The sequence below is a fragment of the Corvus cornix genome, chromosome 1 (genome assembly GCF_000738735.6).
Source record: "Corvus cornix cornix isolate S_Up_H32 chromosome 1, ASM73873v5, whole genome shotgun sequence".
NCBI classification, from domain to species: Eukaryota; Metazoa; Chordata; class Aves; order Passeriformes; family Corvidae; genus Corvus; species Corvus cornix.
Window position 1 is genome coordinate 17,439,157 of NC_046332.1, and position 24,238 is coordinate 17,463,394.

The 24,238-nt window shown below is 44.1% G+C and overlaps 1 protein-coding gene across 6 annotated transcripts in view; it reads right to left on the minus strand.

Annotated features, from left to right (window-relative positions):
- Positions 1 to 18,148, minus strand: part of CD96 (CD96 molecule) — a 31,581-nt gene extending 13,433 nt beyond the window's left edge. For 2 of the 6 annotated variants that reach the window (XM_019283771.3, XM_019283767.3), the window contains exons 1-6: positions 16,437 to 16,617; positions 13,824 to 14,042; positions 10,483 to 10,908; positions 6,912 to 7,021; positions 5,246 to 5,468; positions 1,019 to 1,074 (exon numbers count right to left, since the gene is read on the minus strand). In XM_019283771.3, the coding sequence (XP_019139316.1) occupies positions 1,019 to 1,074; positions 5,246 to 5,468; positions 6,912 to 7,021; positions 10,483 to 10,908; positions 13,824 to 13,881 (873 nt within the window). In that variant the 5' untranslated portion in view covers positions 13,882 to 14,042; positions 16,437 to 16,617. Of the gene's footprint in view, positions 1 to 1,018; positions 1,075 to 5,245; positions 5,469 to 6,911; positions 7,022 to 10,482; positions 10,909 to 13,823; positions 14,043 to 16,436; positions 16,620 to 18,039 lie in introns of those variants that run through there. The other 4 variants (XM_019283769.3, XM_019283770.3, XM_019283773.3 and 1 more) reach the window with 4 other exon arrangements.
- Positions 18,149 to 24,238: the final 6,090 nt, after the last annotated feature.

Below are 24,238 nucleotides of genomic sequence, written 5' to 3' on the forward strand. Positions count from 1 at the left end.
CAGAAACCCCTCTTGTTTCCTCTTTCAAAGAAAGTGGTTCCCACATTTAGTTGAAAGCAAGCTTGATGTATTGAAGTCAGCAGAAGTCAATCATTCAGTACAAAGACTGAAACTACCCAGCTGAAACTCTTTCCCTGCCATGGTAAACAGCACATGAGCTTGTAGTGTAATTGCTCCCCACTATTTACCTCTTCATTATTGCCCTATTTTTCAGGCATTTTTAGGTCATAATATTTTATAAATTCTTCCTATGAAGAAATACTAATCTGATATCCTCACTAGATTTAAGCCCTGCAAGAAAAGGCAGAAAAGAGAAGTAAAGGAGTTGGTATTTGGAGGTGAAGAACAGACAGAGGCTCTTGGGGGAGTTTCTATTGTCCAGTCCCATGATTGCAGCTTGTTCTGTTCAACAGGACAGTGCAGACAAAAGCCTGCAATGTCCAACACCACACCCAGAAATAGGTCACCAGGAAAATGGTACCATTTTGCAGAACCAACTGACTCATGGATTGTGTGGGGTGGGTGGTTATGGATAGTACAAGATTCTGCCTGTCCACAAGCTCTGTTTCCAAGGAAAACCTTCTTAATTTGAGATACTTGCAGATCAAAAGCTTTAACTTGGAGAGATGGAACAGGAAGCAAAGTACCATAGCTAGTAGACAGAGAGGCTTGCTAGTCAGCCACATGAGCCATAAATATGTTTTATGCCCCATAAATATGTTTTATGCCAAGCATGGCCAGTGCAATTCAGCAGACTTTTAGGTTTTGCCATTACCAAAACTAAAAGAGAGGCCCACACAACAGAGAAGGCCTTAGCTAGCTCCAGTTTGTGCTCACTGCTGTGGGGGTGGGAGTCGCTCAGAGGAAAGGGCATGAGCACCTCATTAACTCATTGCCTTGCCTGCTGCCCCATGAGCTCGGTCAGTTTGGAGGTCCCTCCTACTTGTGATTCAGCTCAAGTTCCCTGGCCCTGCTGGTGGCAGTCACAGGCATCACTCTTTGCTCCAAAATGGCTCACCTTCTGCGAGGTGCTGGCTGAGCCCTCCTGCAGGCTAATGAAGATCTCGGGGTAAGCTGGAAAGCAAACATAAATATGTTAGAGAAATGGATGCTGCAGATCACAGTAACAGCTTCTAATAACACTTAACAGCCTTGTTTCTTAAGAAGAGTGGAAAGTAAATCCTACCTCCAGCCACACATCAAGCAAGATAAAAGCGTGCACAGCTGCAATTTGAGGTCGAGGAAGTGGTTTACAAGCCTGTACCAGCAGCTATTGCCGCAGGATCCATGATGTATTTCACCGCCTACCTCAACTAGGCTTGGGTGGCTTTGCTGGGGAAACAAACTGAAACCATCCTGCAGTCACAGCAGAGCCACCCTTCCCAGGCCCTATGAAATCAAATACACCCCAGTTGCTGGTTCCTCTGTGTGCTTGCCAAAGGTATCTCCAAAGAATGTTCCAATGCTCCAGTGAATCATCCCCCAAAATGTTGATTGATTTAGGGTGCCAGCTACCGACATGCTGTTTCCTGGACAGATGCGTGACAGTGTCCCACCACAGATGCTTCCTGCCTTGCCAGGAAGCCCAGAGCCCACCTTCACAGCAGAGCAGCAGATGATGACCACATCCACATGAAACAAAAAACTTTTTTTTTGCAGCATTTTGGTTCTGGGCACAGCTGACTGTGTAAATTAAAGCTATCAGATGCTGTAAGCCTCTCTAAACCAGCATTTCAAAATTAGCCGCTGGGATACCTGGTTTGCAGCAATATTGACTGACTTGCTAAGTAAGGACTGCTGAAACTATGTTAATATGTAGCAAATCTCAAAAGCCTTAGATAAATTGTGCATCTGGCCCTTTCTGAGCCCTGAAACTGGACTGGAAACAAGTGCCCTCCCTGAATTACTTAGGAGATCCACAGTTCTTTATCTTTCCAACCTAAACCTCAGTTTAATCTCTACCATTAAAATAATTTTCTCTTTTTCTTACCCTGTTAATTGATACAGGACCACCTCAGTTAATTGCATTCCCCCCTGAGGTGAACTATTCAGGTTTCCCTGTTGTTTTATACAAGTAATCCACCAAGGACTCTCCTGACTTTATTTCTAATTTCCATTTTTCTGCCTGATGTTACTGATGGATTGTGCCTGGGCATGACTTACATTTAATTATCATGGCCTTATGGTTTTCTGGACTTATGATACTTTTTTTAGTGGAATTTCCTTTTTTTTTTCCCCCCTCTTCTGGGTTTTGGGTTTTTCTGCTTTTTTGGGGGGTGAGCTGGGGCAGTGGTTATAGATTCTTCCTATCAGAAAATGAGCATCTTAAGATTTCATTCTTGTTTCTTCCTTGCCAAAACTATACAGATGGTAGTGGAGCTGGCAGAAGACAGCCATACTTTTTCAGATACAGGGAAAAGTCTGGAAAACTGGATCTTCTAATCGCTGCAGAGGTTGGCTGGGAGGCTAAATGATGTCTGGTCTAGTGCGTGCTCCTCCTTTTGTTTTTTTGACGAGAATGGGTATGCTTTTCCACACCCGTATTGAGCGCTGTCCTCTGTTTCTGAGAAGACGTGTTTGCTGGGTAACTGTTCTGGCAGGCAGGTCTCACACATAGCTCTGAATGGTCTAATAGATCTTTTCCAATTAACATTTCAGCCCCTGTTAACAGTTTGACATTCATTTGTCTTGCTAGGATATTTACCAAGGTTTTGGATCTAGCAGAAATTCAATATTTAGTTCAGTAGTTTCTGCTGCTGAGATTTTACTCTTTCAAAAAGGAGAAATCAGTATTTGGCAAAGTTAGACATGAAAAGGCCATACCTTTTCACAGAAAATTTTATCTAAAAGAACTCTATTCTAGAAGAGAAATATTTTAAAGTATTTCAGTCCAAAAGTACCCTCTTAAAAAAAGCTATCTTGATTGAATGTCTGTTTTTACTCAACCTGCCAAAACTCTCAACTTCCTTGAGAGATCTTTTTATGGTTTCTCCATCCTCTCCGGTGCAATTCTCAGCCGTACTCAGGCCACCTCAAACAACTGAAAGAGAACACTACTGGCACCCCTCAGACTTGGCCTGTCTCTGCTGTGTTTATCCCTGCCTGAAGTATTTGTCAGAGGGATTGTGCATGAGAAGTTTCCCACAGGTGCCCTCTCCTCCTCCTGCTCCTCCTGTCCTTTACAGCTCTGTGATGCAATATCTGCCTGCCCTCCCTGCCCTGCTTTCAAGCCACCCAGCCTGTGGGGTTCAATTGCATGAGTGTTTGGGTGACAGGGGAGATTCTGGCTTGCCAAGATGGGAAAACCTTCCCAGGTTTCAACTGGCATTTTTTCCCTAGCTGTGTCGTTGCTAATGACCAGGATGACAGATAAAACTGCCATAAGGTGTTGTTGACATTGTATACATACACTATCTTCAGGTACTGTCTCACCCATTTGAGGCTGGATCTAACTGCCAGAACAGAAATATTCATTTCTTTATTCTCTGGTCAGCACGAGGAACAAGAGAGGTGCTGTCATCTGAAAGCTCTTTGTCCCCACATGTCACCTAGAGAGTGCTGGATTATTCTCAGCAGCGTCTCTCCCAGCGCTGCATGGGTTTGTGGGCTGGCTTGGAGGAAGCTCTAAGCCCTCTGCTCTTGGTCTCTCCTGCTGCAGCACAAGAGAGTAAATGGAGAAAGGCTGGAATGGTGCAATCATAAGTGGCATGACTTCAGCAAATGGTAACAGAAAAGAGTGAGACAGGATGCAAAATAGTTATTTTACCTGCAAAATTCAGAGGTGAAAGGGCTAGGAGCACAAAAGCACACTTCCTCTGAGAGGTGGACTCTACTTGCCTGAGGTCTGAGAGACTTTCCTCAGCACCCACCACAAACCTCAGGGCTCTCAGGGAGCCCCTGCACCCAGCTTTGCCCTCAGGACCCCTGCGAGAGAGGCTGGTGGCACAGCACCCTGGTCCAAAGTGAGCCAGCACTTACTGAGAAATAGACTGTTCACCACCATGGGCCACAGCTGTTTTCTCTAGTTTGCCTCTCTACCCTGCTGTACTGATATTCTGAAGTGGGTTCATGCACAGCTAAGCACACATCTCACCATAATTCAGAGGAAAAAGCGAAATAAAGCAACCTCTTAGGCTGAGACACACAAATCTAGGCAAGCGTACCAGCAGTGATGGAGGAGAGTTCAAGTATATTAGTGTCCTTGAATGATTACCCAGGTAACACTGTTGCTATTTGAGAAATGTTGATTTTAAAAAGTGTCTGAATCATGCAAACACAAGAGGAGATTTCAGATCATTAGCTTCTATTTTTATTTCTTTTACATCAGTGACCAAGAGCCTCCAGACATATTTTCCTTTTTTTTTTTGCTGTTCCCTATTGAACCTTTCTTTGAATTCAGAGCATTAGCCTTGAATATCTGTGCCATCCTCAAGCTGTGGGCTTCCTTGGACAATTAGCTACAGTCAAGGGACTGTTGACAGGCCCACTGTTTAAAATTTACTTTAGGAGCTTTGGAAATATGTTTTCCAGACCAACTGACCTATAAAGACAAAATAAAGCCTGGTTTTCAAGTGGGCAGCAATTTTCTGATTCAGTTGTACCTTAGTGATTGTAGAGCAGTTCCTAAGCCACTTGAAAGGGAACAAGGCAAGTAACTAAAGATGGGGAAGGCTTACAGAATGAAATGCCAGCCTACATGTTTGAAGTACACAGGCCCTGCCACTCCCGACCAGTTTGAGACCCCCACCAGGACCCTCATTTTCAGCGCCAGAGCCTCTGGCAGCGGTTGAATGTCACACGCCTTTTGAGGATGTGACTTTGCTACAACAGTAGTCTCAAACTGCTTACTAAATTTTGGCCATAATTTCCTAACCACAGACAGCATAGCCATTGGGACACGGAGATCTTGATGACCAGTGTGCTTCCCCATAACCCACAAAATCCCAACATAAGCCTCCACATCAGGGTAATATACTGGCCATGTGCATGGCAGTGAGGTTGATATATGTGCAATGAATCTACTATTTTTTCATGCCAGAAATTGAAGGAATGGACTCACATTCTTCTAAGAACTACAGAGTTATTTACTAACATTTTACCTTATTGCAGCTGAAAAAATGACAAGGTAAATATATTTATATTAAAAAGCCCCCCAGTATCTGTCAAAGGTTATTGGCTTCAGAACCAGACAGGAGTCTCAGCTTTCCAAGTGCAAGGCAGCAGGCAGTTGGCATAAGCCCCTTACCAAATACTCTCACAGTGGTGCTGCTCTTCTGGACTCTCTCCGGGTGGTACAGCACATGGCAGGAAAAGACTCTGCCATCATCAGTGATTTTGGGGGAGGAAATCTTTAGGGCATTGTTGAAACCCAGGAGGACTCTTTGCCTGTACAGCACGCTGCTGTTCCTGTACACAGCAGGACAGGAGGGCTCCTTGGTCACAAGTTCCTCTTTCCTGCCATTTTCACCCTGTGTACAGAAAAATCCACAAAATTGTGAAGCCCAGACACACACACAGAGAAATTTTTGTAAACCAGCTCTATTCCCACTATGAAAATCTTCCTTTGCACATTGTGTAGCAGTAAGTGGACATTTGCAACATCTGGGCTTTTTTCCCCAATATATTCTCTCTCAGAACTTCAATACCAAGAGCAGTCATCATCTTGACAATAAAATATGGAATAATGAGCTATGTCTGGTGAATCCTGATCTCTGTAGCCCGCAGAGAGAGCAACAGAGGTGCTTTCTCACTGCACCAATCTCTAAGTTATGCTGAACATCCCATACATATTAAATATGATTGAAATTTCAAGGAAAACTTTGCTCTTTTAGAATTTTAAGTAGAAAAACCTGATAATAATAACTAAAATTTATTTCCCCTTATTGTCTGTGTGGCAGCCACCCTTAGCTGTAAGTGCAGCCAGCATGTCCTGGACATCTGTGCCTCAGTACATATTTGCAAGCTCTACTCTGTATGATGCATGGCAACCCACATATATCATTGCGCTGACCTTTGGGGTTTTTTCCCTTTCCTCTGCTACTGTGTAGACTGAACCAGCAAAATTGAAGTAGTAAGGATAAGGGTGCTCCCTACAAAAAGATTTAAAATTTTAATATTAAGAACGACCTGCATAAGGCAGATCTAAATAGATAATGAACAAGAACAAAAGGTTAAAAAACCTAAAATATTTGAAAGTCGCCTTTAAGGAAACCCTTAACAGCTACAGCTCCTCTGAATGAACAAGCAAAGCTCAAGGACACTGCTCACTGATACTTATCTTTACACACCAAAATGAATGCTAAAAGGTTACATTAAAACATGCATATAAATATTTATCCAGAAAGCAAGATAAAGTACAAAAATATAGTGAGCTTCATATCTCACAGAAAATTGCTTAAAAATAGTTTTTCATTGGTTAGCTTGATAACTGGCTTTGCATGTCTTCGGTGGCATCTGTGACACAGAGGTTAACAAAACCAAAAACATTAGTCAGTACCTTCCTTTTCCATCTCAAAGCAGCCTGATGTCTTACTATCCTACACAGTAACCATGTATTTTTCAGATACTAAAGCTTCACTACAGAAAAACTCACTGGAAATCCAACTTAAGAAATATTTTAGTTTTTTTACATTAGCCACTTTCCCTAGACCTGCTCTGTATGTGCTCCTAAAAAATTCAAAGCAATTAAGATGGAATTTTTCCTCTTTATTTCTTTAACAGCTATTATTTTGTAGTGTGTATGTTGCAACCCTATGTTCATACTTTTTCCCTTTATTATCACAGTACAACATGATTGATAAGTTTTTTAGCAGATTCTACAGGACACAGTAATGTAGAACATTTTCATTTCAATCTGCAAAAATACCCTGTAGTTCTTTCTGAACTTTATAACTGAGATGAGAAATACTTACCACTAGCCATTTCAAAGGATAAGTGGACAAATTTTCTGAGGTCACGTCCTCAAGGCATGGAATTTCTAAAGTCTCGTTTAACCACACTTTCTTCAGGTAGTGCCTCTCCTCTTTTATCATTGGAACAACAACAACAACAACAACAACAACAACAACAAAAAAACCCAAGCAGGAAAATCAGAAACATGATTTGAAAACCATTGCTGACTAGTCTTCTGTTCAAGGAACAGGCACTTTTCTGTTTAGAAGGGAACTGTAATTTTCAACCATTACCCATAGACACATTTTTTGAGTGAAAGCCCTGCATCTGATTCTAGTTGCAGTTTCATGACTCAATTCACAGCATTACCTGAATTTTTTGGCAATTCTTTAAAAAGCTTTTCTTCACTGCAGGATCACGATGTCTCCTTTCGGGGCTGAGAATAATTTGAAGCTTCAATTTTTATCTTACAGTTGTTTTTTTTTCTGAGGCAATAAACCTTCATATCAGTTTTGTGCACCTCTATTTCCTTTTCTCTGGAGATATCTGCAGACCTTCTTTTCACTAAGCAAGCTATTCAGCATGTCAGTCAGGTTAAGATTAACCCTCCTTTTCAGTGTAAGTGTTCCTTTTGTTATTCTTCAACCTGCCCACTACCACAAAACTTTTCACTCTTACCTTTCTCATCCATTTCAAAATCCATTTCACCATCTCCTACCCTACCCATTCTCAATCCAGGGTTCCATCCAGCTGTGGAGGCTGGGCAGAGTGATGCAGTGAACAGGGCGTTGCTGTGGTCCGGATGTTGGGTCTGTGAGTGTGCATGTCTGCATTTAAGCAGGAAGAGCAGTGGTGATGGGTGGGAGGTGCTGTGAGTGCCATGGTCAGCACTGACCTCTCTGACCCTTGGCCACGGAGCAGGTGGGGGTGTGGTGCATCCTGCCATCCTCCCTGCCCTAAAACCTGCCTTCTCTCTTCCCTGGAGGCAAGGCACCAGCACACACTGCAGTGAAACTCCTCAGCTCTGTCCCCTGGTAGATCTGGCTTGCATGTGGAGATAGAACAGATATGTATTTCATTCATTTCTTATCTTGAGGGGAGTGAGAATATCCAGCTGTCCCAGACTGTCATGGTATTTGTCAGTGGGGACTTTCTGATGACTAACTTCCTTTGCATCTGGCACCCAAGCATGGAGCAATGGTGCCAGCACGCAGCTTATGCCATGGAGATGTGAAGAAAGGCAGTGCCCAGAGCTGTGCCCGGGAGAGCCAGCAGCAGGAGCAGCTTCCCCCTGCATCCATCAGAGTAAAGAACCTGAGGAGCCAGTTCTCACAGCAGGACACAGAGTGAAGAAGCCCAGGGCTGGACAGTGCAGAGAGGATAATGAAAGAACAAAGCAAGCAAATCTCCAGTTTCTCCAGGAACAAAACTGTACGGAAGATTTTGCTGGGACAAACCACCATGCAAAAGTGCTGTACAGAATACAACAAGTATGGAAATGAGTAGTCACCCCAGGAGTTCAGTCTGGAAACAGCTTCTGTCTACTCTCACAGTCACATGTCCCAGATTCTTGCTTCCCCCTCCCATCTCTGGCTCGCATCTTCATTAACAGCCTGTTGGCTAAAGTCCTCTGTGTCTGTCTGTCTGTCCTATGAAGGCCTGCTGCTCTGTGGGCTTTTGACAAGTTGAGTGCATCTGGATTCACTTCACTTGGAGGTAATGAAAACTGTACTTCATCATAGACTATCACCTTTATCCATCCCACTCATAGGCTGGATTAAGTTTTTTTGCTTTCTTTTGAGTGGGAGTGGTTCATTGCAAATCTGGTTACCTTAAAATACAAACCTGCAAAAGGTAGCAAACTCAATTTTTTAGTTCTCTCTAGCAAGCAGTCATCAGTAGCACAGCTTGCTACATCATGTAGTTACTGAAAAAAGCCGCAATGATGCTGATATGAACAAGAGCTGCCCACACTGTAGACAGCAATAACAGCATTGAACCTGTCTATACCAAGGGCAAGAGAAAAGCAATGCCTGATTGGCAGAGTAACTGTACTAAGGAACAGAGAGAGAAACTTTTCATGAAGAACAGAAGTGTGGGAGGGTTTCACAGGGTTACCAGCACGGTTTGAACCTCACTGCACTCCCCTTGATCCCTCTGCCCTGTGAAGCACAGGAAAATTCCAAAAGTGTAGCCTACTACAACACACCCCACACAGCAGGTAGAGTGGCAGCTTCATCTTGGGCACAATTATCCAGTGTGCACTGTGTCCTCTGTGGGTTGGGCAGAGGTGCCAGCTCTCACTTTGCCTCTGCAAGTTCATCGGGGCAGGAGGGTGCCACAGGGTTGCCCAAGATGTGCCTCCAGGATAACAGCACCAAAATGCTTGGAGCTACTGCCACGCAGGGGCCATCAGTGTTAAACATCCCGGAGTATGAGTCTTGCACAGGACCTCCTCGTGCTACAGGAGCAACATGGTCCAGCGTGGGGACTACCAGTCTGGCCTCATGATGCGGGTAAAAGGGCAGTGGGAGCAGACTAAAATACCCCGAAATTAACCTGCACCCACCCTGCTCCTAACTCTTGAATGTCTGTTGCGTCTACAGCCCTGGGCACAAGCAGAGTGAGGACGTTGGCCTTGCAGCTCCTCTGAACTGAAACGGTGCCAGGTTTGTTGTATTTACTTCAATCCTTCTTGGGTTGTTAACAGAAACCTCGGTCAGAAAGAGGTTTCTAGGGCCATTAAATCCAGTTCCCCATGTGCACAACAACAAGCTCAACACCCCTGTCAAGTTCCATCTTCACAGCAGTTTGGGCTTTTGCCCTCACTGCTGACACTAAATAGCTGTTCCCAAATTTGCTGCACTGACAATTGCCACTGTTGTTTAATTTGCAGTCAAATCCATTCTCATCTGATTTAAATAATTTGTTCCTTTACCAGGATAATTTAAATATCCTCCCTAGTGTTCACACTCTCCCCCGAGGCTTACTTACCAAGAGCAGTCATGCTGCTTTCCAGCTTCCTTTTGGCTGACAGAAGCAGCCAAATCTCCATTCCTGTGATTCTCCTAAGCAATTCCCCACTTTGCTCCAGTGTGTTTTTGGTGGTGGGGACACACATCCATCCGTGGAGCTAACACCTAGCATGCCCTGCAGATGCCAGCCCTCAGCCTCAATCAGACAAGGATGCTTTCTCTTTCTGGTGCCCAGTGCTGCACGCCCACAGCAGTAGCACAACATGGTTTGAAGATCCAACATCCTTAGTCCCACCATATCCTGAGCTGCTCATCCAGTCTCCTCCACAATGTTTCTCCAAAATGAAAATGCAGAAACTGCCTGCCTCACCACCTTTTTTTCACTTTACTTTACTATCTAACTTTGTATTCCACCAAACAAATAAGGTTTCCTAATCAGAAGCTAGACAAAACAGCTAAAGAGTGCCTGGTAAATAGGAAACCGTACAAGCAACATTCAGTGGCACAAATGTAAATCCCAAACAAGTCACCATCACCAACCAAGAAATGTTCATCTATCCTGATATTTTCCCCCACCTGGTTAGGAAACAGCAAAATTTCATTTGCAATCACTTACCTGCTGCCTTGACAATAAGTTGAATTTTTGCAGCCTTTGTCCCATATGGGTAAGTAGCAAAAGTGCATTTGTACTGCCCACTAAGGGACATGGTAACATTTTTCAGATGCAGATCCCACCAACTGCAGTCAGAGGTGGCATTTGGATTGGTGGAACACAAGGACTCTGTGTCATCCCCACGGCAGCACCTCCTCGTGCTGAAGGACACCGAAAAGTTGTAAGGAGCCGCAGAAAACTTGAAGTAATGGGTGCCATAATCAGGGTGATATACAGCTATTTTGGTAGACAGGCTGCCATTAGTCTTGGACCACTGCGTCTGTATTACCTTGGTGGTGTGTGGTTTTGGGAGCATGCACACCAGGGTCACATCAGCACCTGGCAGAGCATGGACCACTTCTGTCTGGGTAATGACATCTGCAGTCTGGCCTTAAAAACAAAGAGGATCATTTTCAGTGCAAGTGTTTAAACAAAGCTTTACCTAAGACATCTTTGTCATGACCTGGTGCCCTAGCCACAGACAACTATGAAGACCTTACAACTGTAACCACAGGCTTCCCAGCAAGGAGCTTTACAGCAAATCTCTACCAGTACAGACTTCAGAGAGACAACTGGGAGAGCAAATGCATGTGTGTCTGGAAGAGGCCAGGAAGGTCCTGTCACGCTTGTGGGAGAGAAATGAGAGCTCTGAGGGCCTCTGCGCAAATGAAAATCTTTCAGGTAAAATAAATAAAACAGAAGCTGGGCCCAGTTATTCCCCAGTTCTTCTTGCAAGAACAAATGAGATATCCCCGCTGGCCAATTCCCTGCACTGTCCCCCTGACCATTGCCTTTGTGGCTTTGGCAGAGAAAGCCATTCTCCATGTTATTAAACATCTCCTGCATGTCCTAAAGGAGTGTCTGTCACAGTGTCAGAGTGAGCTGCTCTGGTGTGTGTGGTTTCTTCCTCAATTAATTTCATAAAGCAGGTGGCAGTCCTTAGTGTGCCATATAAAGGAGTAATGGATCGATGAAATGAAGGGGCTTTCAGCAGGAGCCTGTACTACTTGGTTTAGCTGCTGTTGTAGTAAAATTGATTTATATCCCTTTCTCCCTCCTATGAGTAAGAGTCTTGCAGTCCCTAAACCCCTGAATGCAGGGCACTGACAAACTCAAGGAGATGAAGAATTTATGGAGGGGGTTGTTGCAGTGAGACAAGTAATCAATCACTCCCATCGAGCCATACACAAAAAGTCCCTTTTCCAAAAGGACATGTGAGTCCACAGAATAAAATGAGCTGTGAAGTTGTCCTTAGGTACAGACTTGTTGCCCCCCATTTACATTGCATTTTATCCTCCCTGTGCATCATAACATCACTGTATATTTTCTTTAGGAATTTGCCCTGCAGTCCTGCCAGCTGCAAGTGCCCACCGCTCACCTTCTTTACTTGAAAAAGCCAGGTACCAATCCTTTGCTTTGCTGTGTGGTACAGGGCTCTGGGGCACCTGAGCCAGGGTCAGACAACCTCAGTTGTGCTGCAGTGTGCCCCACACTCTGCCAGCTCAGCCAGGAAGGAGCCAGGCAGGGACTCTGTTCACCCTCAGCTCTGGCTTGACAGGGAAAAGGCACAAGGGCAGAGTGATACATCCCCACAGAGCTGGCTCCGATTTGGTACCTGTCCATTGAAGGGTGACATGGACACTTGGAGACTAGATGTGTGGAGAACAAAGCTACTGAATGGCCATGGCCAACATTAATCTCTGCTGTTTCATTGCTGCATGTGTTCTGCTCGTCTTTTATTCTAAGACATGTGGTGATGTAAGAGGGTAAATAAAAATAAGCCTGAATGACAAGTCTCACAGCCTTGTGCTGAGGGAAAAATTACTAAAACTATTTTTGTTAGTCCAAGGAGCTTATTATAGGAAATGCTCTCTGATTTCACCACAAGTTTTGCATCAGTAAAAGTTAAGGAAAAAGCAATTAGTAATCTTGCAATCAGACTATCAGGCAAAAGGCACACAACATTTTTTTGCTCATATTCATGCTGATGTTGCCTTAGGTCTAAGATTCATATAAAGAATGCCTATGAAGAATCACTTGAGTAATTTCTATTAAGTTGCCAAAGTTATATTTGTAGAAGCAACATCCTAATTTGCATTTGTTTCTTAGTAGCCTAGCACATTAGATTATTTTAACTGAAAACTTTTTGTGCAAAAGTGTTCTTAACTTTTTGCTAACATCCCAATATAAGTAATCTCATTTTATGTGAACTTTATTTTTCAAAATCAGTGTCCATTAGTGCATACTTGTGCTCCAATTGAAATTTCTTAGAGTAACTTCCAGACCTTTAGGTGTCTGATCTCCACAAAGGGCATAAAGGCCTCCACTTTCACCTTTGAGTGACTTCAGTGAGGATTTCATCCTCGGGGGAAAAAAAACCCAATTCCTATTTTTCTCTAATTACTATTGCTTTCTTATGTGTGCATGTTTTGAGGCTTCTATTCCTTTCTTTGCATTTGACATTTTCTATTTTCTATGAATACACGTATAAATTATTTTTCCTTTATTTTTAGGACCAGTTTGCCTCAGTTATATGGAAAAAAAGAGCAGCCTATGCCAGATTTTGAGATGCATCTTACCATGCTAGTCAAATACATGCGGTTTTTCCCTTCTTAGTGGAAAATTTTGTATCCTACAAAATTGTTCTTCCTAGCTGGTAATAAATATTCCTGCATTTATCATGGTCAGAATTTTGAAGGGGTGGGGGTTTGTGAACATCATACTTTTTCTTGGTTTTCCTCAGATTGCTTTTGGTTTAAACTCTCTCCGACAAAGATGCAGCCCTCCTTAGCCAACTTTTCTGAGTGTTTTACTTGAATGACAAACTTGTCTCTCAAGCCTTTAACACAGCACATGGGGCTAGGTGGAGAAGAGGAAGGGAAGAATCTGTTTAAGGGGTTGCAGCTGTACAATTTACCCTTGACTTGAAGTGTTTCAATTCTTCCTCTCTCTGCATACACAGGTATGTAACACAGAGACAGAAAGGTATTTTTAATTTTTCCATTGAAAGCAGTTTTCCTTTCGGCCCATTTGAGAGGAGCACACCGTGCCCTAACTTCAAATGAGCTCATCCCTGTGATTATTCTGACAGGTTAGGCACATTGAATTAAGCAATCTGCTAGTCAGCATAAGCCATTTACTCCTTACTAGCTGCACATTATAACTAGTGTTATTTGAAAGTTGTCAGGAAATAGAAAATCATTGCCAGTAGCTACAACTCTCCCTTGTGAGACCCACTAATGCCAAACTGCCCCTCACCACCCTCCATCATAAACTGAGTCAAGGTGTCCTCCTGGAGCTCTTACCTGTGACACTGGGCACTGAGAGCAAACAAAACAGAGAGAAGAGCCACCTTGCTTTCATCTTCACTTGATGAAGTTCTGGTGAATAAGTATCTCTCTTGGTGCTCCCTCAGAAAAGGAAGTTGAAGTGGCCTGCCCCGTGCAGGCAGGCAGATGTGCAGCAGAGTCACTTAGCATGACTTCAAAGAAATGCTTCATTAAACTGAAAGCCTCAGTTTCCTGCTGGAGTGATAAAATAAGTACAGCTTGTGAAACCTTTAAGACGAAAACATTACTTACATTTTAAGTCCACGTTGAAAACCAATTTTTTTTCCTTTGCCTTTTCAGGTTAACTTAGAGGAAGCAGTTTACTGGTTTACACACTACCAAAAACATGCCAGGTACCTAAGTTTGACTATGTAATTTTTGGGGATATGGTTTGGGAGTGATTATGGTGGTGCCACATTAGCTGTGGGACTTGCTCTCAAAGGTCTCTTTCAACCTTGATTATTCTGTATTTTCTGGGTACTATATGGTAGGCTGCACACACAAAAAAAAGCTGACTTTCTTTCTTCCTTCATTTCCTTCATGTATTAGTTCAAAGTATCTCACATATACTATTTCTAGACCCTCTACACTCAGAATCTTTAAAAAACACAGCAAAATATCAAAAAACAATCTCCAGAAATTAAAACAGATGAGATGAGAGTTTCTACATTCACTTCTTTTTCCTCCTTTTCTTCCTAAGAAGGAGAACATGAATTATTTTCTGCAGTTTGATGAATTACAGCATCACATGTGACAATGTCCCTTGGTGTAGTTAATCCCTGTACTGTCCTTCAGCTGTCAGTTTTGGTTACGGCAGCACCCTCAGGTGGAGGAGCATGGTTCCTGGCAGTCCTGTCACCTGTCTCTATTGCAGGTCACCTGTATATCCTTCTGAGATGTCCTGGAAGCACACTGCATTTCCGTGAGCTAGGCACACACCTGCCAGCAAAGCATCTCATTGCAGGCAAGTCATGCAAATTGGCAGCTTTTCAGAAAGAAACAGGTTTGAGTTCTTGCTTATCACGCTTCTTTCCCCCAAGCCAAAAAGAGCAGGGCAGGACACCTCACATGCACAGCGTGGATATGTTATTTGCTGGCTCTTCATGATGTGGATGTTTGGCAGTATGGATGGGCAAGAGGCTTGTTGCCCCTGATAGCTCCATCCTCGGGGGCCCAAGGACAACCCACCATGTGGACTTTGGGACAGAGCCTATTACAGCCCATTCCTCAGGGAAGAGAAGGCAAGTGTCACAGTCCCTTAAACAGGCACCTCTCTCTGCCAGCAGTGCCCTCCCTCAGGAGGGAGTCCTTGACTGATCCGAGTCCTGACATGTCTTTTCCTGACTTCCAAATTTTGCTAACCATGGAGCTCCCCACACCTCTAGCATGCAAGGTACAAAGTAAAAGGTGAAAAAGAAAGACTCTCTGGTCATTTTCCTATTTTGCAACCTGCCAGGTGTAAACAACATCTATACCGCTTCCCTAATTTATGCATATGCAACCTTTTGGTGTCACACTTAAACAGGCTCCAGCGGGAGCTAATAGTGCTGGCCAGGCTACGTCAGGGCTCCACATGTCTTGGAGAATAAACGCTGTTGCACAGTTCTTTCTTTGTTTCCATTGCTCTTCTACCTGAGGAAATGCACTAAGAGCACTTGTAGGAAATGCACTGGATGCCAAGGTTACTGCTAAAGGAATTGTCCCTGGGGATGAAATCTCTGTTTGTCATTCAGAAACCTGACAGAGATCTGTCTCAGAGGATCAAGAAGTCCTGAAGCTGAGGATAAACAGAATATTGAAGCCATTGTAACTGACAAGCCCAGAAGGGAGCAAAAATACTAAAGAGATATGTTCTGGTTTCCAGTTCAGACCAAAGACCACAAAGAACCCAGAGATTACCCGCAGATACTAGAGTCCAAGAAAATCTGACTTCAGTCTAAAATTTGGATTTTCATTTATGATTGCAGTTACCTTAGCTTCCTGCTGATCAGGTCATGTAAGGTTTGTACCATGAGAGAATGTATTTTGTCTTAAATGATCTTTTTTATTGATCTGAAACACGCATCACAAATTGACAAGACAGCCCAAGTGCTGTGTGGCACATTCAAGAGACACAGAAATCCCTGAGCAGCTTGTTTGAGTTACTAGATCACTGTATCTTGCCATTAGAATTTGTTTCCCCCCCTAAAATAACATCCTAAAAACATACTGCTGCTATGTTTCATTGTGTTGGCTGAATGCAGCCACCCAGCTCTGTTGCTGTGCTTGGTGATTAAAGACAGACGAGAAAGAAACCTCCCAGCACGATGGAGTTTTGTTCAGTTCAGAGCTGTGTTTTGCCCCAATTCCTGCCTTAAGCCCAGGTCTTGAAATAGGCACTCACCCTGCTGCCAACATTCATGTGCGTGAGTAGCACAGTCCTGCCTCTGCAAATGACATCAAAACCCATTCTGAGACACACCACTTATCTCAGCCTACTGGCAGGGAGACATCTCTTCCCTGGAGCCAGACTTGAGGTCCTGCTCACAGCAATACAAATTATTACGAGAGTTTCTTCTCCCACTATCCCCTTCCTGGAAAATTACTTACAGGCAGCTTTGCAAATGCCGTGGTTGGATGTAACACATCAGGTTATGGATGGTGAGGACGAGAGGAGGTACTGAAACATGTCCAGGGACAGTGGACCTCACTGGTAGCTGGAGAGAGGATACATCTGTATTTGGCTTTTCCTTGATGGAGAAGCTACAGGGACGATTGCCTCAGAGCTGGGATGTGCAGGCTTTTCCTGCCATTCCAGAGACACCCAGAAATCGCTGCAAGGCTGGGAGGTTTCAGAGGAAAAGAAGCTGTGCCCAAGCAAGTGACACACCTTGTTAGTGGATGTGTGAATCACAGTGTTTTCTTTTAGGCTGGACAAGCATTTGACCTGGTTGATAATCCCCAGTGTCCCAGGGGGTGTCAGGAACAGATGGGCTCTGAATATCCTCCAGGATGGGTTCCTGACGGTGCACTGCAGCGAGGGGCTATGCCCACTGCACAGGCACATCTCATGCAGCATTAATTTTTTTTCCACTCCGGTGGGGATGGCAGAGGGGGATCCTTTAATTATTTTCTGCAGATCTGTTCACCACTGGAGGAGGTATTTTAAACACTACAAATGACTCTTTCCATGGCAATCACCCTATTATGTGTCATGCTCACAAAACCCTCCACTGCAATACATTTCTTCTGCCTCAATTACAGTAAGCTGTACCTAAGGAGGAAGCACAGCTACAGTCAGTCCCACAGAAAAAGAAATCTTCAACTCCAGAGACGAATTCAATTAGTCACAAAGAGATCCTTTTTAGAAATGCTAGTGCACAAGCCGTTCCTGCCAGAGGCGAGGATGATTACCCTTGCAGACTGGTGTCCTCTAAACATTGCTTAAAGAAAGCACTGGTCCCTGGTGGAAAAGAAAGGGAGACTTTGAAGTAGGAATTTCATTAAAGAGTAAACTAACCTTTCAGGTTTGCTTGGCACTTGGCACAGAAACTCCCACTTCATCACTGTGTTTTGGTTTTGAACTTCTTTGAAACCTGCACTAATGGCTTCACAGCCGGTGGGCACCTTTGACCACAGCACCTCATGGGGGGTTGGATGTGTGGGTGGCACAGGATGAGGGGCAGCTTTGCAGGGGACAGGGCACTGAATTGGCAGTGGGACACCCACTGGGCTTTTTCAGTGATCCCCTGCTTCCTCTGTCTCTCCTTCCCACACGTAGTTCTGGTGCCTCTCTCCTGCTCCCAGCATTGCCTCTTCTGCATAGAAGGTAAGAGGGGGATAAGAGGGAAGAGGGTTTCTTCCTCTGCTTCCTCCTCGTACTCCTCCTCCCTCATGGCTGCATGTGCACACCTATACCCTATGTATGACACAGTCCAGCCCCATTTTGAGCCAGGGTCTGGAGGCAGCATGGCAAGGCACACACACTTCCCTCTCACCAGCAATTTCTCCATCTGAAAGGTGTTTAATGCTCTGAGCCAATTTTTGTTCCCTATTCACTGACAGCTCAGAGTATGGGAGAAAACCAAGGACATGGGTGCCTCCCTGCTTCAACTTTTTAATTACTTTTTCTAATTAGAAGGCCTAACTTACACGTCATGTTTCAGAGAAAGAGAGCATATGGTGATAAATGGAGGATAATGAGCTCCCTCACCTTCTCTGCCATTCCAGCCACAGGTCCCTGTGGTCCTCTGCTCCCATTTAATGCCGTTTCTGACCAATGATGTTTCATTGGGGTAAGCTGTTGAGCATTTCCTTGTGCAAAGTGCAAGTTACTGAAAAAGCAGAGTACAAAAAGTGCAACCAATGAGCAAAACGAAACAAATAGCAGGCACATTGACGCAACAGTGAAATACTAATGAAACACCACCGTGTGAAAGCCAGCCAGATATTTCCATCAAAATTAAAGACTCTACACAGACATAGGCACACATGAGACCAGCCCTGCTTTCTTTGGTCACTTTCTCTTTTCTAGATACAGCACAAGCTGTGCTTCCCCACTGTTTTCAACATCGGCTAAAGGCTTTTCACTTGTACATCTCATCTCTCAGGTTTTGTAAGAAGATGTTTCAAAGTAGATTAAGAACTGTGAAACAAAATGTAATGGCACCCATAGCTTTGAATAAAGCATTTGTTTGGAAAGGATAACCCACTGCGAGTGCTGGGAAACACCTGCTCATGTGAGACTACAAGGTTGAGATTCCACTGAAGCCTTCCAGAAGGGCCATGTCCTCCCCCGGTCACTTTGGCAGCAGCTTCAGAGACCTGCAGCAGCTTTTGTGAATCACTCCAGCAAAAGAAGTCTGCTTGTGAAAGAACTTTTCTCAGACACAGCTTGTGGGACTTTGTCTTGAGTGGTGCATGACAGAGGGAGTTAACAAGACAAGAACAGACCACTTGGTCAGAACCAAAAAGCTTAAGCTCACTTCTGAAATGATATAAACCTAGATGGGTTGTACAGCTCATTTTTCCATGCAGACTATCTCCAATGGATTGTGTTCCCCAACTAATTTAAATTCATCCATACTATTGTATGCAAATACCTTCTTGAAGGCACACAGACACCTGGCCAGGGCACAACATGGCAAACGGGTTAGAATTCACCACTGAAGAAACACATCAAATAGAAAAGAATAAAGGTGTGAAAGTTAACTTCAGATACAATAGCAGTGACGATTTGAGCGTAGCACAGTTGTCTTTATTAAAAAACCAAAGAATAAAATAATTTACAACAACAAAAGGCCAAGTTTACAGTGACACTGAGAACCATAACTTGGCTTTTTCTTTTTGACAAAATATTTTGAAAGCATCGTATGTTAATGAATTCATTTGCATACAATACCTTTGTTGCCTATAAATACCTTCTGTTGGGGAAGATGAAACAGGAAAGCCTTATAAATATGATTGCCTGACAAAAGATTTTGAGAATATGAAAACTACAGGCGACATCGAAATGAAAGCCACTTTTGAAATACCAAGTCTTAGTTACTGAACAACTGGAAAACAATGGTATGGCCGACTAAAGGTAATCCCCTCTTGATTGAACAATACCCTCTCCTTGCAGGCAGGTCCAACGGTCAGAGCAGACCCTACTAGCTCAGCAGAAGGGGTCCAAAGAGTAGTTTTTAGAAGTTAAGATGTAACACTCTATGGTAATATAAGAACTCTTATAGGCTGTATGTAAATGCTATAGGATTTGTATCTTGTATTAGATTGGTTAGTGACAATTAGAATATTCAGTACAGAAGATGATTTATTGTATTGTAACCAGGACTTCAGACACTCTTACTACTTCTTCTTCACTCTCTTTGCTCTCGCTCTCTCTCTCTCTTACCTGCTTACTCTCTTGCTCTCTTGGGCCTGCTCAGAGCTGCCAGCTGCAGCTCTAAGCAGTGCCCCTATACCCACGCCCTTTGCAATAAACCGCATGTTCCAAGATCTGCCTATAGAGATCTCCCGACCAAACCCACCAGAGAACCTACAGTCCATCGTGATTGCTGAACCCACACCCAGCACCTGCAGTCTGGCGCACAACGTGATTGAACGCCCGGTTCAGCTTTCTCCATCTGTGGGAGACTTCTCCATGGACGGTAACTAAAAGACCAGTTATACCACCTAGAACGTGTTGTGAGCACGGCATACCGTTGCTGCGCATCGTAGAAGCTGGAGCTCTATAATTCTGCTGAGGCAGCCCTCGAGCACGGGGATTACCTGGAGCTCTTGGAGGGAATTGCCTGCCAGTCCTCGAGCACAGGCGGCCACTGCTGCACAGCGGCTCCCTGGAGCTCTTTGAGGAAGTTTGCTGTAGCACCCCTCGAGCACGGACATGCTGCTAAGCAGTGCCGACCGGAGCTCTATGGAGGGACCCTGCCGCGCGCCCCGAGCACAGGCGAGTAGTGCTCAGCACCGCCCGCACTGGAGCTCTCAGTGCGGACCCACCTGTGAGGTCCTGAGCACGGAAAGCCGTTGCCAAGCGACGCCTAAAACCGGAGCTCTGAGAAAGGACCCAAAAGCTTCCATACTATCAGCATGTCAGAAGCAACCATAGGAAAATGAGATACTACTTCCATCACATCCATCATCAATTAAATTGTCCACTAAACTGTAATTCCCTGTCTCTTTAGAAAAGGTGGTGAAGTACAAATGAGAAAAGGAAAACAGAGGTTGTTGCTCATGTTGAGCCTGACTTTGCAGAGAAGAAAGTGTATCTCAGTGGAGCTGTGTTTGGACCGTTGAGGTGCTTTAGCCTGAAGCCTTGCAGAGCAGGATGCCTCACCCAGGTCCTGGAAAGAGGGGGGTCATCTCCAGAAGGCAGCACAGAGCTGAGTGCTCCTTACATGAGCACAGCATGGGATGAATGCATTCCTAAATCTGGGTATCTCAATAGAGTTAACAGCCTGCAGTCAGGTGGGATAAACACAGCACAGCAGCAGCTAGAAGGTAAAATGGAGAGTAGAAAACTTCTTGGATATTTCTGCATAATGTTATTTTCCACACCATAAGCAGAATAACATGTAGCGACAGCAGATGTGAATCCTTTTGGTTCACTCTGTGCTCAAAGTCATAATACGAACCTGCCCGAAGGAGCCCGCAAGAGTTTTTAGTATGGCAAAGGGCACTGAACACAGAGTCCTTCCAGAGCGCTCCTGACCAAGTAGCTGAAGAAAGGGATGGAGAATGAAGGTGGGTTTCAACAGAAAACCCCTCTTTCAATATTCAATATGACTTCCTGAAGTTTCAACCACCACTAAAATTAAGAAAGACTTCCACTTTTAGGTTGATTTGTAAGGGTCACTCTCCATATAAAATACATCTTCAGTTTCTAGCTGAATCTGTCACCTCCCAAAACAGTACTAGCCAGGGCCTGCACTGCTGCTGCTTCTTTCAGTGAAGCTTCATATCTCAACTAATGGGGATTTAAAAGAGTCACTGTTCACACATCTTTTTGCATAAAATGGAGAAAGGACAACCAAGTAATGAAAATCATCCGTGAGTGCCACCTGGAGTTTTGATTGTGAACAAAGAGTAGGTTAGTAGTCATCTCCTCTAGCCCTCCTCCCAGTCTGACCCCTTGTCTTTAATACTATTTCCATCCCAGTCACTCAGGTGTACCCTAACCATTCCCGGGAGCCTGCTTGTGACCCACTGACACACAAGCACCACTCGACTGAACACCGCTCTTCCTCTGCCTGAAATGAGGTTATGCTTTAATTTCTCCACAGCTGATTAAGCTTAGCAATGCTGCTCATGGCAATGAAATAATTTGAGACCTCTAGCAGAGCAGTTAACTTCTATTTTGCATGATTGCCTCCATTTTCAATGAATATGTAGTGGCTTGGTGGGTTTAACTGCCCGAGTTGATGGGTGGCTCCTGGGTGCTTCCAGACTGTGTCCCAAAAAAGCACCACTCTGTAGACAAGGGAAGCCACTCATGTTACCCAAGTCTTCTTCCCCAAAAGGTTGAAGTCACCTTCTGCCCCCTGGAAAATCAATGATTTCAGTAAATGAATTTCAGTCTGTTACTGTAATTGGATTAAAGAAAAAAAAAGCGTCTTGGAAGACTTATGAAAGCCAATAAGCTGGAGAATTGCACTGTGACTGAGCACAAATCAAATAGTGTATTTGACATTTTAATTGCAAATAAGAAAAAAAAAATCTCTCATTACAGAACTGAACAAAGTTAACTTGTGTGAATCAGACTCTCCAGAGAACCCTTTCCTCCCTTGTCCCCTGCTCAGCTGCCTGGCAGCTGCAGCATCAAACATCATGCAAACTATGGCAGCTGTGGCCATTGCTGGTCATCCTTTCTCCCCATAAAATTGCACTGACTCACATTTCTCTAACAGATGATAATGTGCAGCAAAGAGCTTGTGAAGGAGGAATAAAAAAAGCCCACCACAGAAGTGCTTGAAAAACACAAGTTTAGAAGCCATGGATCTGTTTGCAGAAGGGTGGATCAAAATCACTTCAGGCTCATTTCAGTGATTTACCTGAATACACCAGAGACACATTTAGCTTGCAGTGCTTCTGCCATGTCTTGGCTGTGGTCTTTCAAGATGCAAGAGCAAGTACTGAGCCTGGAGATCAGTACAGCTGACCAGCTGCTCTGAGTACAGGTACAATTTTAGAAGTCTGATTTAATATCTGGCTCAACCAGAAATGCTCGTGGCTAAATTTGAAATAAAACTAATCTATCCTTATTAGATTGGAGCTGTAATCTCATAACATCCTCAGATATTGGACTTCCCTGACAGGCTTCCTGCTTTGCAATGGCTCTCATTCCCAAGAAGCTGAAGAGAATGAAGTGAATAATGAGAGAAATGTAAGTTCAAAGAAAATTCATGTATGGTTCAGTGACTTGTACAATAGAAGCTTTTAACAACACATACATGAAACAAAAAGGGAAAGAAGCAGTCTACTAATGTGGTCCATTCACCCAGAAGGTAAGTTTTATTATACCAGTGTGGATGCTGCCCAGATCTGAAAACTCTGGATGCAACAAGTGTATTCTGTGGGATCCTAGGGAGGATTGCTTACTTTTCCTGAACAGAAAAAGTACATGCTCTGCTTTATGGGACTGGTACACTGGTTGCCCACAGGAAAGAACTAAGATTTTTTTTTTTCAGGGAAGTTGTATCAGCTGTTCCAAAAAGGACAAAATATTGAACAGAGCAAGTATATTAGCTATCTTATTATTAGAATTATTACCTCTAAAAAATATTGACCAAAAATAGCTTAGGTGCAGTTAGTCTGACTTTGGCACAACACAAAGAATTAGATCTCTTGACAAGCTCCCCAGTGTGTTTTCCAGCAATTTCTTCTTTTCCTTTCCATTTTCAGTTGCAGTTTTCAGGAGTATTTCTCTATGGCTGACCTTTTCTTCCCTCACCAGAATCATGTTTGCCAGCCCCTGACCTGCTCTGTGCAGAATAGCTCCAGCAGCCAGGCAGTTTCTGGACAGGAGGTTCCCAGACCTGGGAGTTACCTCTGCAAGACCTCACCCACCACCCCCCAACAGGCAGGCATGACCTTCTGTTTTGTTTTATTTAACCCCCCACACCAATTCTCAAAAAAAAAAATCCACCATCCATTGTCTGTACAAAACAACACAAGTTCCTTGTCAACAGCAACAGCTTTTCCATAGGACCTGAAGTGCACCTAAAAGCTTGACATTTACTGCTTCGTATTTTCTAGGAAGCAGGATTTAGCAACCCACATTTAAACACCACAGAGAAGCCTGTAGTTTTTTCCTGGTTCCCCATGCTGTGTACTTTCTCTTTGGGAAACTGCCAAAGTCTGTCTCAGGAGGTTGTTATTTTGCTCCAAGAGACCAAAATCAATCAATCAATCTGTGACTTGGCAGAGTCAGAAGAGAAGATTAGGACTCTCAAGGCAGATTATAAACACAATCCCCTCAATTAACTTCTCTGGGATGGGCTAGAGGCAGTTAGATCCTCATTAAGTTAATTATTAACATGGATGGTCAGTGTGCATATTTTTTATGACAAATCGTATTAATTTCAAGCCCAAAGCAGTAAACCCAGAGAGAGGCTAAGAAGCAGGGCCACTGCCCTGCCTGCCAGGCCACTGGGAACTAGCTTCATGGAGCACCTTTGGCCCCTGCTATGTGCAAACAGCCACCTGCTCTGGCCAGCAATGCCAGGGCTTTTCCAGCCTCCTTGGTGTCTGTTCGGGTCCCTTCCCCCTGCCATGGAGCCCTGGGAGAGGGGCCCTGGAGGGGAGACACGGGGTTTCCCTGCCCCTGGTCAGCCTCGTTCCCCGTTGGTTGTTTTGTGTTCCCTGCGTGGGCAAGAACTCTCGGGTCCCGTGATTGAGCAGTTCCTTGGCAGAGC